Source organism: Castanea sativa, chromosome 5 (assembly GCF_040712315.1).
Source record: "Castanea sativa cultivar Marrone di Chiusa Pesio chromosome 5, ASM4071231v1".
Classification (NCBI taxonomy): Eukaryota; Viridiplantae; Streptophyta; class Magnoliopsida; order Fagales; family Fagaceae; genus Castanea; species Castanea sativa.
In genome coordinates, this window is record NC_134017.1 from 13,366,990 (window position 1) to 13,381,116 (window position 14,127).

A 14,127-nucleotide genomic window follows, 5' to 3' on the forward strand; every position below is an offset into this window, starting at 1 on the left:
TCTCCAAGCTCATAAATCATTCCCCCTAGCCAACACTCTCTTAACCTCAGACATTCCTTTTCCTTTTCTGCATGTTCTAAGCTCATAAATGCTTCCTAATCAGTCATAAATAACCTTTTACCCATTAAAGACAAAGTTTTAGCATTAACTCCATTATACCACCACAAGTTTAATAGCCACTCACTCAAAATATCCTACACTACCACATTCATACCCCGCATATATATTTCACAAGAATCTCAGTTCAACATATGCTGCACTAAGCTGGAATCTCTTTCTCTCCCTTCATTTCATCCTATTTTTTTTTCTCTTTTACTTGTAATTATGAAGCCTTCAATCCTTATTTATTGTTATTATGATGAAAGCCATAATTTCTTGGATACTATGGAAGTGTTCCCTTATGTTGACTTGATAATAATAATATAATTTTTTTATCATTTAAACACGTTTACTGACTAATCAGATGTTACCGCTGGAGGTCTTTCATATTCATTGCTGGACCATTTTTCCTCTTGTGTACTTGTTATAATGGACCCACTTTTATATCAATCGACTATGGAGGAAGTGCATAATTTTTACTATGCAAATACATTTATCAATTTTCCAAGCATCTACTGCTGGACGTTTCTCTTATTTAATGCTAGACTATTATTTAAGCATTTATTGCAGTGGACCATCCTTTGTGTTAGCTTATCTTTGCAGGAGGTATTTTTGGGGCCTTATTATAATATTTGTTGGATGCAACTTGGGCCTTGAGAAAAATGGACATTTCACACTTCACCAATAGCCTTTGGGCCATATTCCAAGCCCAAAGTCGAGACTCGGTCTTGACTCCACTAACATCACATGGGCGGCAAAAAACACCCCCAACACCCATTACATAGGGTTTAATCCCTTTTAAACCTTATGGGTCCTTCAACATAAAGAAGTGGGAGTTCTTAAGCCATCACCACTCTTGTGAGATATACACATATTGTGTCATAGTGGAGGTTTAAACATCATTTAAAGAGGATAATTGAAAATAATTTCTTTTTAGGTGTCTAGATACACACACACACACACGCGCGCGCATATAGAAGCAATGAAAGTAAAACGGAATGGGGATGTTGCAAAAAAATAAAGGGGATTGCAAGAAATGGAAAGGGGGATAGGGATGTTGCAAGAAAATAAAAGAGATTACAAGACATGTAAAGGGGGATGGGGATGTTGCAAGAAAATAAAAGGGATGACAAATAATGTAAAGGCAAATATATAAAGTCCTAGATGCCTAGGTGGTATGGGATTTCTTCCCCTAAGGGTACTTCCCATTCATGAACTAGGATGATGGTCCAATACCCATCTAGGATGAACAATACAAATATAATAACATTAATATTAAAAGCATTAAAAAAAAGGGTTAGAAACAAACACAATATATGCAAGAACTTAGTCAAATAAAACAACTATTTACACAACAAAGTAAAGGAAAGAATGTTATATATATATATGAAAAGATGATTACAATATACAAAAGGGGTGGGATGGGTTTAGTTATTAATGAACTAAACCCACCCCCAAATCCTTACCCACAAAAGGTTATAAGAGCGGAGAAAGAATGGAGTTTTTGGCGTGTGGTTTCCTAGAGAGAAAGAGAGAGATTTTGTTTTCTAGGGTTTTTCTCTTGGTTTTTCCTTCTCTTTTTTTGACTTCTCACTTTTTCTTCCTCACTTTTTCTCTATTCTTTCCTCACAAAAATTTTGCATCCAACCTTACACTAATTTCTACATGATTTTTTTTTTAAAAAAAGGGGGTATTTATAGGGAAAGTGAGGGAAATGAGAGGCTAGTATTGGTGTACCATGTTTGTCACACTCCAAACCCAAAAATGTCTAAAGCAAGAAAGACCGAGCCTTCAAGAGATATTGTAGCAATTTTTTCTTTCTTTCCATTTGATAAAATAAATAAATATATTGATCCCTCCACAATATAAGTCAAAACTCTATGAGACATTTACAAACAATACAAATTACAAATAATGTCTTTAGATATACACGAAATTCCAAAACTCCAAATGGATCAACATCAAATCACAATCCGTCCTAGGATAGGCAACCTCAACAATAGAATCTAGGCCTACCATGCCCAAGGCTAACAAACCTCAAGAGCCCAACCTCTGATAGAATTAGCTATCAATAAATTTAGTAAGTTGAGTCACCAACCAATCATAGCATAAATCTCTCAATTAGCATAATGCTCCAATCACCACCAATAAAACAAGCTCCATGCCCGAGGTATAGCAAATTTATCTAAAAAACTATTGGAGAGTGGAATGAGCTAAAGCCTAGAAAGTAGCATAATTAATGGAGGTGGGGGAAATGCAAGTCTTATGATAATGAGCATTTTACAAAACATGTTATCCTTTAGGAATTTCCATTTGATTTCTAAAAATTTGATACCAACAATGACATGACAAGAATTCTTGAAATAGCATAGCACAAAGCTTCTTTGAAATATCTCAACGTGAAACTACATAAGCATATATTTCTCAAAATATCTCAACATGAAACTACATACTATACGCTGTGAGCAATAACAACATTGTTCCAAACCAGAAAATTCAACCTAGGGCCACATGACAATCGCCGACACAAGGGCAGAACTCAATGCCAACACAAAAACGGAACTAATCTGCCAACACAAAGCCGAAACTAATCTACCGACACAAAGCTGGAACTCATTGCTGTCACAAAGACGGGTGCTAAGATACCAATGTCACACAAACTACAATATCTAGCTAGGTAATCACTGAGTAATCACATATCACAGCCTAAGGGTAAAACATAAAGAGCTCATAGTTTACAGAAATTCAAAACACAATTCATTTCCAAGTAGTTTCACAAAACCTTTAATATTTGAAGACATTCACAAGGTTCTTAAAGCTTTCAAACTCATTCCTTGTCCAAAATATTTTGTATCGTCTTCCCCAATTATCAAAGAACCTTTAAACTTTGCAAATAATGCAATAAATCAATAAAATCCATTCTTAAGAATTTCATCAAAGATTCTTTTCTTTTTCATGCCAAATCATGCATTTCCCCATATGCAATAAGAAATATGATGCACTTTCAATGCTTCATGTGTTTTCCATAAGTGATTAACAATATTAGTACTTATAGTATGTTTTAGGAAAACCATGAATAATGTTCCAAAATGGGTTTAACCATAAAATATTTTAGTGCATTAATGATTCCTTGGTGCATTAACCAAACTTAGAAGGATGATCTTTCAAATGGTTCTGCCAAAATAGCCACTAGAACTCTTGGTGGTGGGTTTTGATTGGCAAAGAACCTTCCATGAGTCAGCTAAGATAGAAATTTAAGAGGCAAAAGTGAATAAACTTCACATGAGGATGAGAGAGAGGATTTTCAGCCATGGGGAATGAGAACACTAGAGAAAAGAGGGAAAGGAGATGGGAGGCGGCACTTTAGAAAAATAGAGGACGAAGCCAACGTGGGTTACATATAAGGTTAAGGTTAGGCATGGGTCTTATTACAAAAATACCCCCACTCAAATAATTTCCAAAACAACCTTTTTATTTGTTTATTTATTTATTTTGTAAAGGCCGGGGTGTTACAATGGTAAACTAGTGCTAGCTTTGGTGTACCCTAGTGTAACATCCCAAGTTTAATATAAAAAAAGTATGGTAGGATATTTTTGAGATTGCCACATGACCCACCTACCCCTTTTACTTCCCCACCACATAATTTCACCTTATATCTCACTCTCTTAGCCGGTCAACACAAGATCCTCTCCACTTTTTCTTTTTCATTCAACACTCATCTCTATCACTCCCTCACACTTTCTCACGGTACCCACTCGACATCACCTTCTCCACCATCATATTTTTGACAAGGTCACTGGAAAAACTTCTTAGGAACCTTTGCATCTTCACATATTTTATTTAAGGTAAATATTTCTAACCTTTTTGATGGGTTTATATGCTTTTGCTAGAGGCTTTCTATTCTAAGTTTTGATAATGATACCCAAGTGATTTATGAGCTTTGGAAGCTATATTCATGTGTTTATATGTATTGTTTTTGTCTTGGTTGATTTATTTGATGAGTGAGTTTATAGATTTTACAATGGTGGCTATCTAAGTTGGGAAGATTTGGGGGTTTTGGCTTTTTAATGTGAAATCAATGGTGAATATAATTTTTATTGATTATTTGGAGTTAGTTGAAGTTCTATATTGTTTGTCTTGGAGAATATTATAATTTTGGTTTCATGGGTCTCTTGATGATATTATATAAATCTTGTGGGAACTACTTATTAAGTGTGGAGGTTTTGATGTTAGAGATAATGCCTTGAATGATTTATGAGAATAATGGAAGTCTATGCCTTGTAAATTAATTTTTTGAGAAACTTTGGAAGTTGAATATATTATTTGTGAGGTTAAGTACTAGGCTTTCCAAATTAATTGCTTATTTGACAATTCCTAATTTGTATCTAGATAGAATTTCAAGCTTTATGCTTATTGTAATAGGTTTGCTTGATATTGTTTAGGTTCTAGTTAATCTCCTTTGGAGCTTGGAGAATTAGACTTTTTGCGGATTGCAAGGTAAGTAACTTTTTAGTGGGATTTTTGAAAAAATAACCATGTTGCATAAACATTGTTTTTGGGTCAAACACATTTTGGAAAATTATTTGTGGATTATATTTTTTTTAAATAGTGTGGTGTTGTGACCCTATTATATATGACTATATATGAAAAGTGCATCATATTTAGTATTGCATATGGGGAAATGCATGAACTGTTGGCATGGAAAATATGAGCATCTTTGATTTGACCTTTGACGATGAGTTTCATGGATTTTATGGTATGTTGAAAAATTTGAAGGTGCGTATTTGGGAAATAGATAGAAAACCTTTTTGGACAAAGAATGAAATTGAAAACCTTACAAACTTTATAGAAGTTTTGATTGTTTAAGGATATTCTGAAACCACTTGGATATAAACTATGTATTTGAAAGGAAATATAACCTGTAAGCTTTATGGTGTTTTAAGTCTATGCCATGTTTGATTTCTCGGTGATCACCCGATTTGGTTTTCGTAGTCTTTGTGACAACGAAATCAGATTTAGGTCAGTGTTCTTTCACTTTGGATGACGTGTTCTTCCCTGCTGTTCATGGGGGGAAGAGGTTCCTTACTTATGTGTAGGTGAGGTTGCTGCCTATGGGGCCAAAAGACCACATGCAAAAGAAGTCTTATTTGACGTGCTCTCCCTACTACTGAGTGGGGGAAAGACAAAACTTTAAGGGTATGGGAGAGGCTGTTGCCCACGGGGCCAAGAGACTTCATACGAGAGAGGACAATATCATGCCAATTGTGAATAGGTGGATCCCTTGACCGGTCTATGTGGTAGTATGGTATCTTTGTGATAATTTACCTTATATTAGATTTCATGGCTTGAGAAGTATGTGGTTAGTGCTCACAAATTATATCATATAGTTTCATGGTCTTTAGTTTGAGAAGATGCATTTCATTATTTAATCATTTTTGTCATATTATTATTGAAAATCATCTTGCAGTATTCAGTTAGAAATTTCCCAAATTAAAACATGCTTTGTAAATTGTTCATCATCATGAAACTTGCATTTCCCCCACCTCCATTGATTATGCTACTTACAAGGCTCTGTCTAGGTAACAAACTATTTCAGAGTAGGTAACAGTCATTTTACAGACTATTTCAGAGTAGGTAACAGTCATTTTGAGATAGGTTTTTTGTGGCTAGCAGTAGTTAGACTAACTACTAATGGAGGCTGGACTTTTGTGATGGAGATATTTAGATGATGTACATCCTAGAGTAGGCTTGACTCATTCTTTTGTATCTAATAGTGGTTATGACTTTATTTCCATTGCTGGGACAAGTTAATGATATGTAATTATATTTATTCAGACCTCCACTCTTTTGTGGCCAATGGTCCTTGTAATTTTTGTATAGAACTCTAACTTACTTTAGGAGTATCTTTAATGGAATTATTATGATAATTCTTGATGTTGGTACTTGGTATGAATTATTTGGATTGAATTCTCAATATGAAAAATCTACAGGTACCTTTTAGATGTTTTCTCATGCTTTGGACCTTTTTGGGTTTAGGGCGTGACACCTGGTACACCAATGCTATCTCCATCCTTATCCACCACATCATCACCTTGTTAGCATTTTTTGTCTTTTTCCTTATTTTTGGTCTAAAATTTGTGTGGCGGGCCATTCCGAGCTCTGGTTTCTTTGAATTTTATATGCACGGAAAGCTCTAGCTGTCTAGTTTCCAATAATTCTAGCTTTGTTTGATTTGGAGTTACGGTCATCAAGATATTGCGCTCAGAAGGGAGGTGATGTAAAGTTGAAGAATTTTGAACATCTTTCATGGGAAAATTCATATCTTTTAATCAGGAGCTGATATCATCGAGCCCTTTTGGTGAAAATTAGCTAAGACCTTGTTATTTAAGATGGTCCAGCCTGTTCGTTTCAGTTCTTGCCCAATCGGTACAATTTATTGTGCGAAGCTGAGTAAAAACTGCCAGTTTTCTTGAAAAATACAGACTTTATTAGGATTTTGGTATTTTTGAGATATCTCATCCGTTTTAACTCCGATTTTGGCCTGCAAACTATCATTTTGAAGGAAAAAATATTTTCTACGAGACGGTCCAAAATTAAACACGATCCAACGGTCAGATCAAAAAGTCAACTTTTTGACCATACCAAGTTAAGGTTTTTGGTCAGATTTTCTGTAAAACAGGTTTTTCAAATGTTTTGACCTTTTGATTTACCATTCAAACATGTTGTATTTATTTTTTTCCCCCTCTTTTCCTTTGAAATCCATGATTTTGCACCTTTTATAATTTCTTTTTGGTTTTTATGGTCTTTGTTTTGTCACGTGAATTGGGGTTGGACAAAATACGGTATTGACAAAAAGGAATAGCACCACGGTAGAGATTAGGAAGAGAAAGGAGCCCATTATCGAAACACTCAAGGAAAAGTTTGCAGAAGAAGAGGAATGTGGGGAAGACTAAAGAATTCCCATAAAAGAAGCTTTGTTTAGTGAAAGGACTATTGAAGGATTAAAGAGCGTGAAGGATTATGCCCTTGTGAAAGGGTAGCTCTATCGCAGAATGCTTGGTGGAATTTTGGCGAGGTGTGTTGGGCATAGAGAGGCCCAGAAGAAACAGGAAGAAGTACATAGCAGAACATGTGGATTTTGTAGGGAAGTTAGCTTATATCGCAAGTTGCAGAGAGTAGGTTTCTATTGGCCCAATATGTGCAAATAGGCAGATCAGACTCAAAGGTAATGTGAAACTTGCCAGATGGCTGTAGATCAGAACAAAAGTTATGCTGTGTTTACTGAAGAAGATTAGAGGAACCCTTTTGTTGAATATTTGGCTAGCAGCATCTTATCGCGGAAACACGAAGGCAAGTACAAGCTTAAAAGGTTGGTGACCCATTATTTCCTACATAAGGGGATATTATTCAAGAAAGGATTCGACGGAGACCCACTACGATGCCTAGGGCCAAAGGAAGCCAAGGAGATGTTGAAGGAAGTGCACTCTGGCGAGTGTGGAGAACACCAAGGAAGGCAGAAGTTGTATATGTATATTCTAAGGATGGGGTATTACTGGCCATGTATAAAGAGGGACGTAGTAGAATTTGTAAAGAAGTGCCACGGGTGTCAAGTGTAGGCAAATCTTATCAACACCCATCCTCAAAGCCTATAGAGTATGGTAATATTGTGGCCATTCCACACTTGGGGGCTGGATTTGGTGAGACCAATCAATCCTCCCTCAAACGAAAACATTTGGATCTTGGTGGCCACCAAGTATTTCACCAAATAGGTAAAAGCTATCCCACTTTGCAAAGTCACAGGATGAGCCGTGGCAAACTTCATTAAAGAAAATATAATTGCAAGATTTATGATACCCCATAGGATTATAAGCGACAATGGCACACCTTTTGTAAATAAGGAAGTTAGGAGAATGCTAGACCACTATCAAGTGAAGCACTATCGATCTTTACCATACTACCCATAGGGGAATGGGTAAGCTGAGGCAACAAACAAAACCCTTATCAAGATCATTAGCAAAATGAGTCAAGAATACAGCGGAGAATGGGTCTCACACCTGGTAGACGCGTTATGGGCTTACTGCAGTTCACCCAAGTCTGCCACAGGTTTCTCATCTTTCTCGCTAGTATATGGAATAGAAGTTGTCAGCCCTGTAGAATTGATGATACCTTCTTTGAGAGTCCTTCATGCACAAAAGAAGGGAAATGAGAAAGATGTGTTCCTAACAGAAAGATGTGAATACTTGGAAGGATTAGATGAGAAGAGGGAAGAAGCCTAGGAGCATAGCCACAGGTATAGGCCGAGGATGGTGGAAGCCTATGGAAAGGCCATGAAAGAGAGGGTGTTTGTAGAAGGACAACTAATGTTGAGAATGGCAGAACATGTCAGAAGAAGATTGGCGAGACCATTCAAGTTTGTGCCCAAATGGGAAGGACCCTTTGTGATAAGGGAGGCCAGTACATATGGGTGAATGGAATGACTTGATGGATCCCATTAATGGCAAATGACTCAAACAATATTATGCTTAAGTAGTAGTATGTAATTTGACCTTTCTTTGTATTTCTTCCAAGTGGCTGCCCTTGTAAGGGATATTGTGTCGCAAGTAATTCAGTATTTTGTAATGTAAGCATTATCATGTGAAGAGAAGAAAGTAATGAAAGTGACATCATGACAAATGAGGTATTAGGAGAAAATATGCTTTAGTATAAAGCATAGAAAATATGTTGTAGTATAAAGCATGTTAATCATTGTAGCAGAAGTAGTAATAAGTTACAAACCAAAATCATAAGTTATACTAGACTTAGTGGAATAGTAATAAGTGCTAAGAAAAATAAACGGACTGTGAAAAGAGAAAGAAGAGAAAACCACAGAATAACTAATCACAACTACAGAAATAAAATAGTCAATTACATAGTAGAAATCACATAAGGCCGGTAACAAGAGGATTATTATGGGAATCATCAGGGGCAGCCACGCTAGAAAGAAGACGTGCACAATGAGCCTCTAAGTCTGCTTTCTCCTTCTTCAAGCTCTCAATCCTAGCATCAATGGCATCAATAGTAGGCTGAATCTTCGTCCTAAAGAAGACTTGGGCAATCTCTCGAAGTTGATCCAGCACAAAGCCCAACTCAAACTCAACACGGATCAACTCTTGGATCGCTGCCCTCCACTGCAGGATCTTCTCCATAGAAATCGTTTCAATAGAGTTATGCTGGATGTCATTTAAAACACACCCCAACAACTTAAGGAAGTGCTCCCTAGCAGAACGACCAAGGGGGAACTTTTGCATGAAATCCCTATGATCCTGGTAAATGGCCTGCAAATGATCTAGACAATCTTTGGGCACTTGGTATCCATGAAAATCCACATAAGGAGGACCGATACCCCAAAAATCCACGGGGTCAAGATCATTGCTCTCCACCTGCTCAAAACGCACAAAGAAAGAAGTGACCTCCTCCATAAGATCAACAGCGGTGGCAAAACTGCTCTCAGGCTCCATCACAACGCTCTCGGCTCCCTTAGTAGGCAACAAACCTGAATGGGGCAGAAAGAAGACACGTAAGCCTTAAGGGTAAAGAAAAAAAATAGGGTTGGAGAGAGTGGATAAAATTGAAAAGTAAACTTACTAGGTCCAGTAGGAGTAGGTTTTGCAAAAACACTTGCAACTTCTTGCTTCTCAAGGACCTCAGAACCTGCGTGGCACAACAGTACTCATGGTAAGAAGAAGCGTACAAAGAAAATAAATAAATAAAAAAGAGAGAAGATAGAGAAGAAAAAGAAAAGAAAGAGAGTTTGTACCTATAGTCATGGGAATGGAAGATGTAGTAACCACTAATGAAGGCCCACCTTTAACCACCTGAGAGAGGGTAACAAATGGGTCGCTAGAGGATATGATAGGAGAAGGACTGGTGAGAGGAGCCTCCTCGGTCTGAGTACCCGTGGGAGAATCACCACCCCTTGGAGGAATGGAAACCTCAGCAGAAATCCCCTCAGTAACAAGACCGGGTCCCTCTAGAATCTTCTCTTCAACAGGAGCTCCCTCATTAGCAGGAACTGACTCTGGTGAAGGAGTCATGGCCTTGGCAGAAACATCACTAGTAGCCGTGGCAATGGCAGCAGCCATTGCTTTTGCAATCACATTGGCATCTGCAAAGAAGCATCTTTTCATGGAAGCATCAACCTCTGTAAAAACCTCTCCCTCCTCATGCGTACCACCTTTGGCAAAAATTGCCTCAGTGTCAGCAGTGGGCCCAACGGGAGCGTCCTCGCTCATAGGAATGTAAGAAGAAATGGGCCCAGCCTCAATCTAAATATAACAAGATTAAGAAGAAGAATGAAAAGAAAGAAAGCAAGGTAAGGAGTAATCATACCAAAAAAACAAAAGAAACAAAAATGGAAGAGACTTACCCTAGCCTCGTCAACTATACTTGGCCATATGGTAGAAGTGTCCTCCTTGAATTTAGATTGCAAAAGAAAGAAGTGCATACACAAAGTTAGCCACAAGCAAAAACATTATAAAAAAAAAAAAAAAAAAAAACTAAAATAAAAACGAGAAAATTTAGAGATATACTCTTCTCTTTAAAGGGGCAAAAGAAACTAAGGGAGAAGTCTTCCTCTTGCTGCCATAAGTCCTGCTAGAGGGAGGAGCATCTGAAAGTTTTCTCAAAAGTGGAGGCTTAGGCTTGACTGTGGCAAAATTCCTAGCGAAACGAGACCTCACAGCAAAAGAAGGAATGCTCTTAAGAATTGTATTATCAATAGGGGAAAGGTTCTCCATGTATGGAATTATATCAAAACAAACCTTGGGGGTACCTGAAACAATACATTTTCCCTTTTCGACAGATTTAAACTTGGCAGGTTTAGAGACTAAACCCTTCTTCGATGCGGATGGAAGGAGGTTCACAGCTTTCACTTTCCTCTCTTAACTCATGGGATACTCACCTGCATACCAGAACCACCCTTGCTGCTCTTCTTGCCACTCAAATATGCCAGAAGTTTTTTGCTTCCTGGCATATACAATTACGGACCTAATGGGAACAAGTAAGCGTGGGTTTGGAGAGAGCACAACATGCAAGCCCTGAGGAGGTATGAGTGAGAAGCCACGACTACCCATGATATCTTTGCAAAAGGAAGTCATAATGGCCTGCCAATAGGCATGCATAGGGGCAGTTCAGAGGCCCACTTTGTAATGCCCTAGGTTTAAAAAAAGAAGATGATGTGGTTAGACTTTGGAGACCCATGTGACTCCCACCAACCTTACTCCCTTCAACCACACAATTCTCACAAACATCTCTCCCTCTTTGACTGGCCCTTCTCTCCCTTTTATTTTGTTTTGTCTTCATTTCTTTTCTTTTCACACAAACACATACTCCTCTCTCACTTTCCCTTTCACTCCCACTGGTGTACCTCCATACCTCCACCTCCACCATCTTTTTCCGGCGAAGTTTACTAGAAAACTCCATAGGAAAAAGCTAAGACACGCTCATCTCTATGATTTGAGGTAAAAATTCCAAATCTTTTGGTGGGCTTATATGCTTTTGCTTGAGGACCTTTAATCTAAGTTTTGATAATGATATTCATGTGATTTATGAGTTTTGGAAGTTATATACATGTGTTTATATGTATAGGTTTGGTCTTGGTGGATTTATTTGATGAGTGGGTTTATGGTTTCTATATTGGTGGCTATCTAGGTTTGTTATTGTGAAAATTTGAGGGTTTTGGCTTTCTAATGTGAAATAGATGGTAAATATATGATTATTGTTTATTTGGAGCTAATTAAAGATTTAAATTGTTAATCTTGGAGGATATTGTGATTTTTGGTATCATGGGTCTGTTGTTGATGTAGTGTAAATCTTGTGGGAACTACTTATAAGGTGTTGAAGTTTTGATGTTAGCGAAAATACCTTAAATGATTTAAGTCTATAAATTTTAGTCTATGCCTTGTGAATTAAGTTGTTGAGAAACTATAGAAGTTGAATAAATTATTTGTGAGGTTGAATACTTAGGCTTGCCTAAGTAATTTCTTATTTAGTGATGTCTAAAATTTGTAGCTAGATACAATATCAAGCTTGATACGTATCATGACAGGTTTGCTTGGTATTGTTTAGGTTCTAGCTAATCTCATTTGGAGCTTGGATAATTAGATTTCTTGCGGTTTGCAAGGTAAGTGGCTTCTTAATGAGATTTTTGGAAAATAACCATGTTGCACAAACATTGTTTTTGGGTCAAACACATTTTGAAAAATTATTTATGGGACTCTGATTTCTTAAAAAAGTGTTGTGGTTTTACCCTACTAGATATGATTATATATTGAAAGCTCAAATTTGTGTTAAAAAACACAAGAGCTGTTTAGACCCTAAATTAAAAATTACGACTCTGTTAATTTTACTTTAACTTAAACTATGTGCGGAATAGAGTAAATGCGAGCGACCAAACCATAAACTACAATGAAAGCTAAAAGAGTAGGGAAGAGAGATGCAAACACAAGATAACACTCCAATGTGTTATCAAAGAGGAAACCGAAGAACTCAGCGAAAAACCTCTCCGTCGCCTTCCAAGTGGTAAATCGATCCACTAGACAATAAGCTAGGATACACGAATAGCAAAAGACCCCCCAAGCCTAGTCTCCCAATGCACTTAAGCCCTCCAAGCTCCTACTCCAATAAGGCTTCTCGTAACCGTGTCTTGTCTAGCTTTTTGGATCCCGCAATGTGCTTGATTGCATCTGCCAAAGCTTGGCTTCTTCCAATGATTTCCAACAGCACGAAAAACTCACTGGACACTCATTATGGGTGTGGTAAGTGTTTGGGCTATCAACCTCTCAAGGATTTAGAAATGGAGAGGTAGGAGTAGAGGAAAACCACAATGGATGGTGTGTAGAATTATGGGTATGACAATCTCACACTCTCAAGGGTTGAGGCTAGGGTTTTCTCTTCTCAAAAGCTCTTTACTTAATATGTGGTTAATGATGGTATATATAGTGTGTATGAGGATGTAGTGGAGCAGATAGGACAAAGTAGCAAAACACTATTTCGCGGGTATCTCGCGGGAAGGTCTTACCCGCGAGACACTCGCGAAAACCAGATGTCACCATCTGTCATGACTTTTCGCATTCCAGTCATGTGCAAGGCACATACATCACTTCACGGGATGCTTAGTCGCGAGCTACCCGCGAGAATTCTTCTTTCTTCACATGCTTGAGTCTTCACACACTCTCTCTCTAACACATAACCCTTACATTAAAATCCCACATAAAATACAGGGTATAAAAGATTGAACAAAATTATAATCAAATTTGACACGGAATTAAAGCCAACACAAAACAATTGTAAATCACAACTTTACATATATGAAAGCGCATCATGTTTGATATTGCATATGGGGAAATGCATGAATATTTGGCGTGGAAAAGAAAAGCATATTTGAATTCCTTTGATAGTGGATTTCATGGATTTATGGTATTATTTGGAAATACTAAAGATGTGTTATCTTTTCTTGTATTATTTGAGAAATTGATAGAAAATCTTGTTGACAATAAATGATTTTGAACAATTTGGGAACTTTGTGAAATGCTTGGATATTATAAAGTTTTATGAAACTACTTAGAAATAAACTACAGGTTTCAATTTCATTTAGCTATGAGCTTTATATTGTTTTTAACCTTGTGCCATGATAGGTGTGATTACCCTAGCCATATGCCACAATCTTTGTGACATTGGTATCTTGGCATCTTGTCTTTGTGGTGGTTTGATGTCTTCATGGCATAATTTGATGTCTTTATGGCATAATTTGATGTCTTTATGGAATAACCGATGTCTTCGTGGCATAACTAATGTCTTTGTGGCATACCTAAAGTCTTTATGGCGGCTTGTCATATGGCCTTGGGTTGGACTTTTAGGTTTTCAAATGGTGTTTTGATAGCTCACAATATATAGTATGTAGTTTCATTTTGAAATATTTTGAGAAAGCTTGGTGCTACATTTTTTAATCATTCTTGTCATTTTATTAAGAAAAATGTATTTGCATGATCC

The 14,127-nt window shown here is 37.2% G+C and overlaps 1 protein-coding gene across 1 annotated transcript; it reads right to left on the minus strand.

Annotated features, from left to right (window-relative positions):
- Positions 1 to 8,817: 8,817 nt before the first annotated feature.
- LOC142637225 (uncharacterized) lies at positions 8,818 to 11,598 on the minus strand. Its single transcript, XM_075811506.1, has 5 exons — positions 10,668 to 11,598; positions 10,505 to 10,549; positions 9,896 to 10,403; positions 9,724 to 9,789; positions 8,818 to 9,631 (listed from the first exon to the last, which is right to left on the minus strand). Exons 1-5 carry the CDS (start codon positions 10,872 to 10,874, stop codon positions 9,018 to 9,020), a joined length of 1,440 nt encoding a protein of 479 aa, XP_075667621.1. The 5' UTR covers positions 10,875 to 11,598; the 3' UTR covers positions 8,818 to 9,017.
- Between the last annotated feature and the right edge of the window lie 2,529 nt (positions 11,599 to 14,127).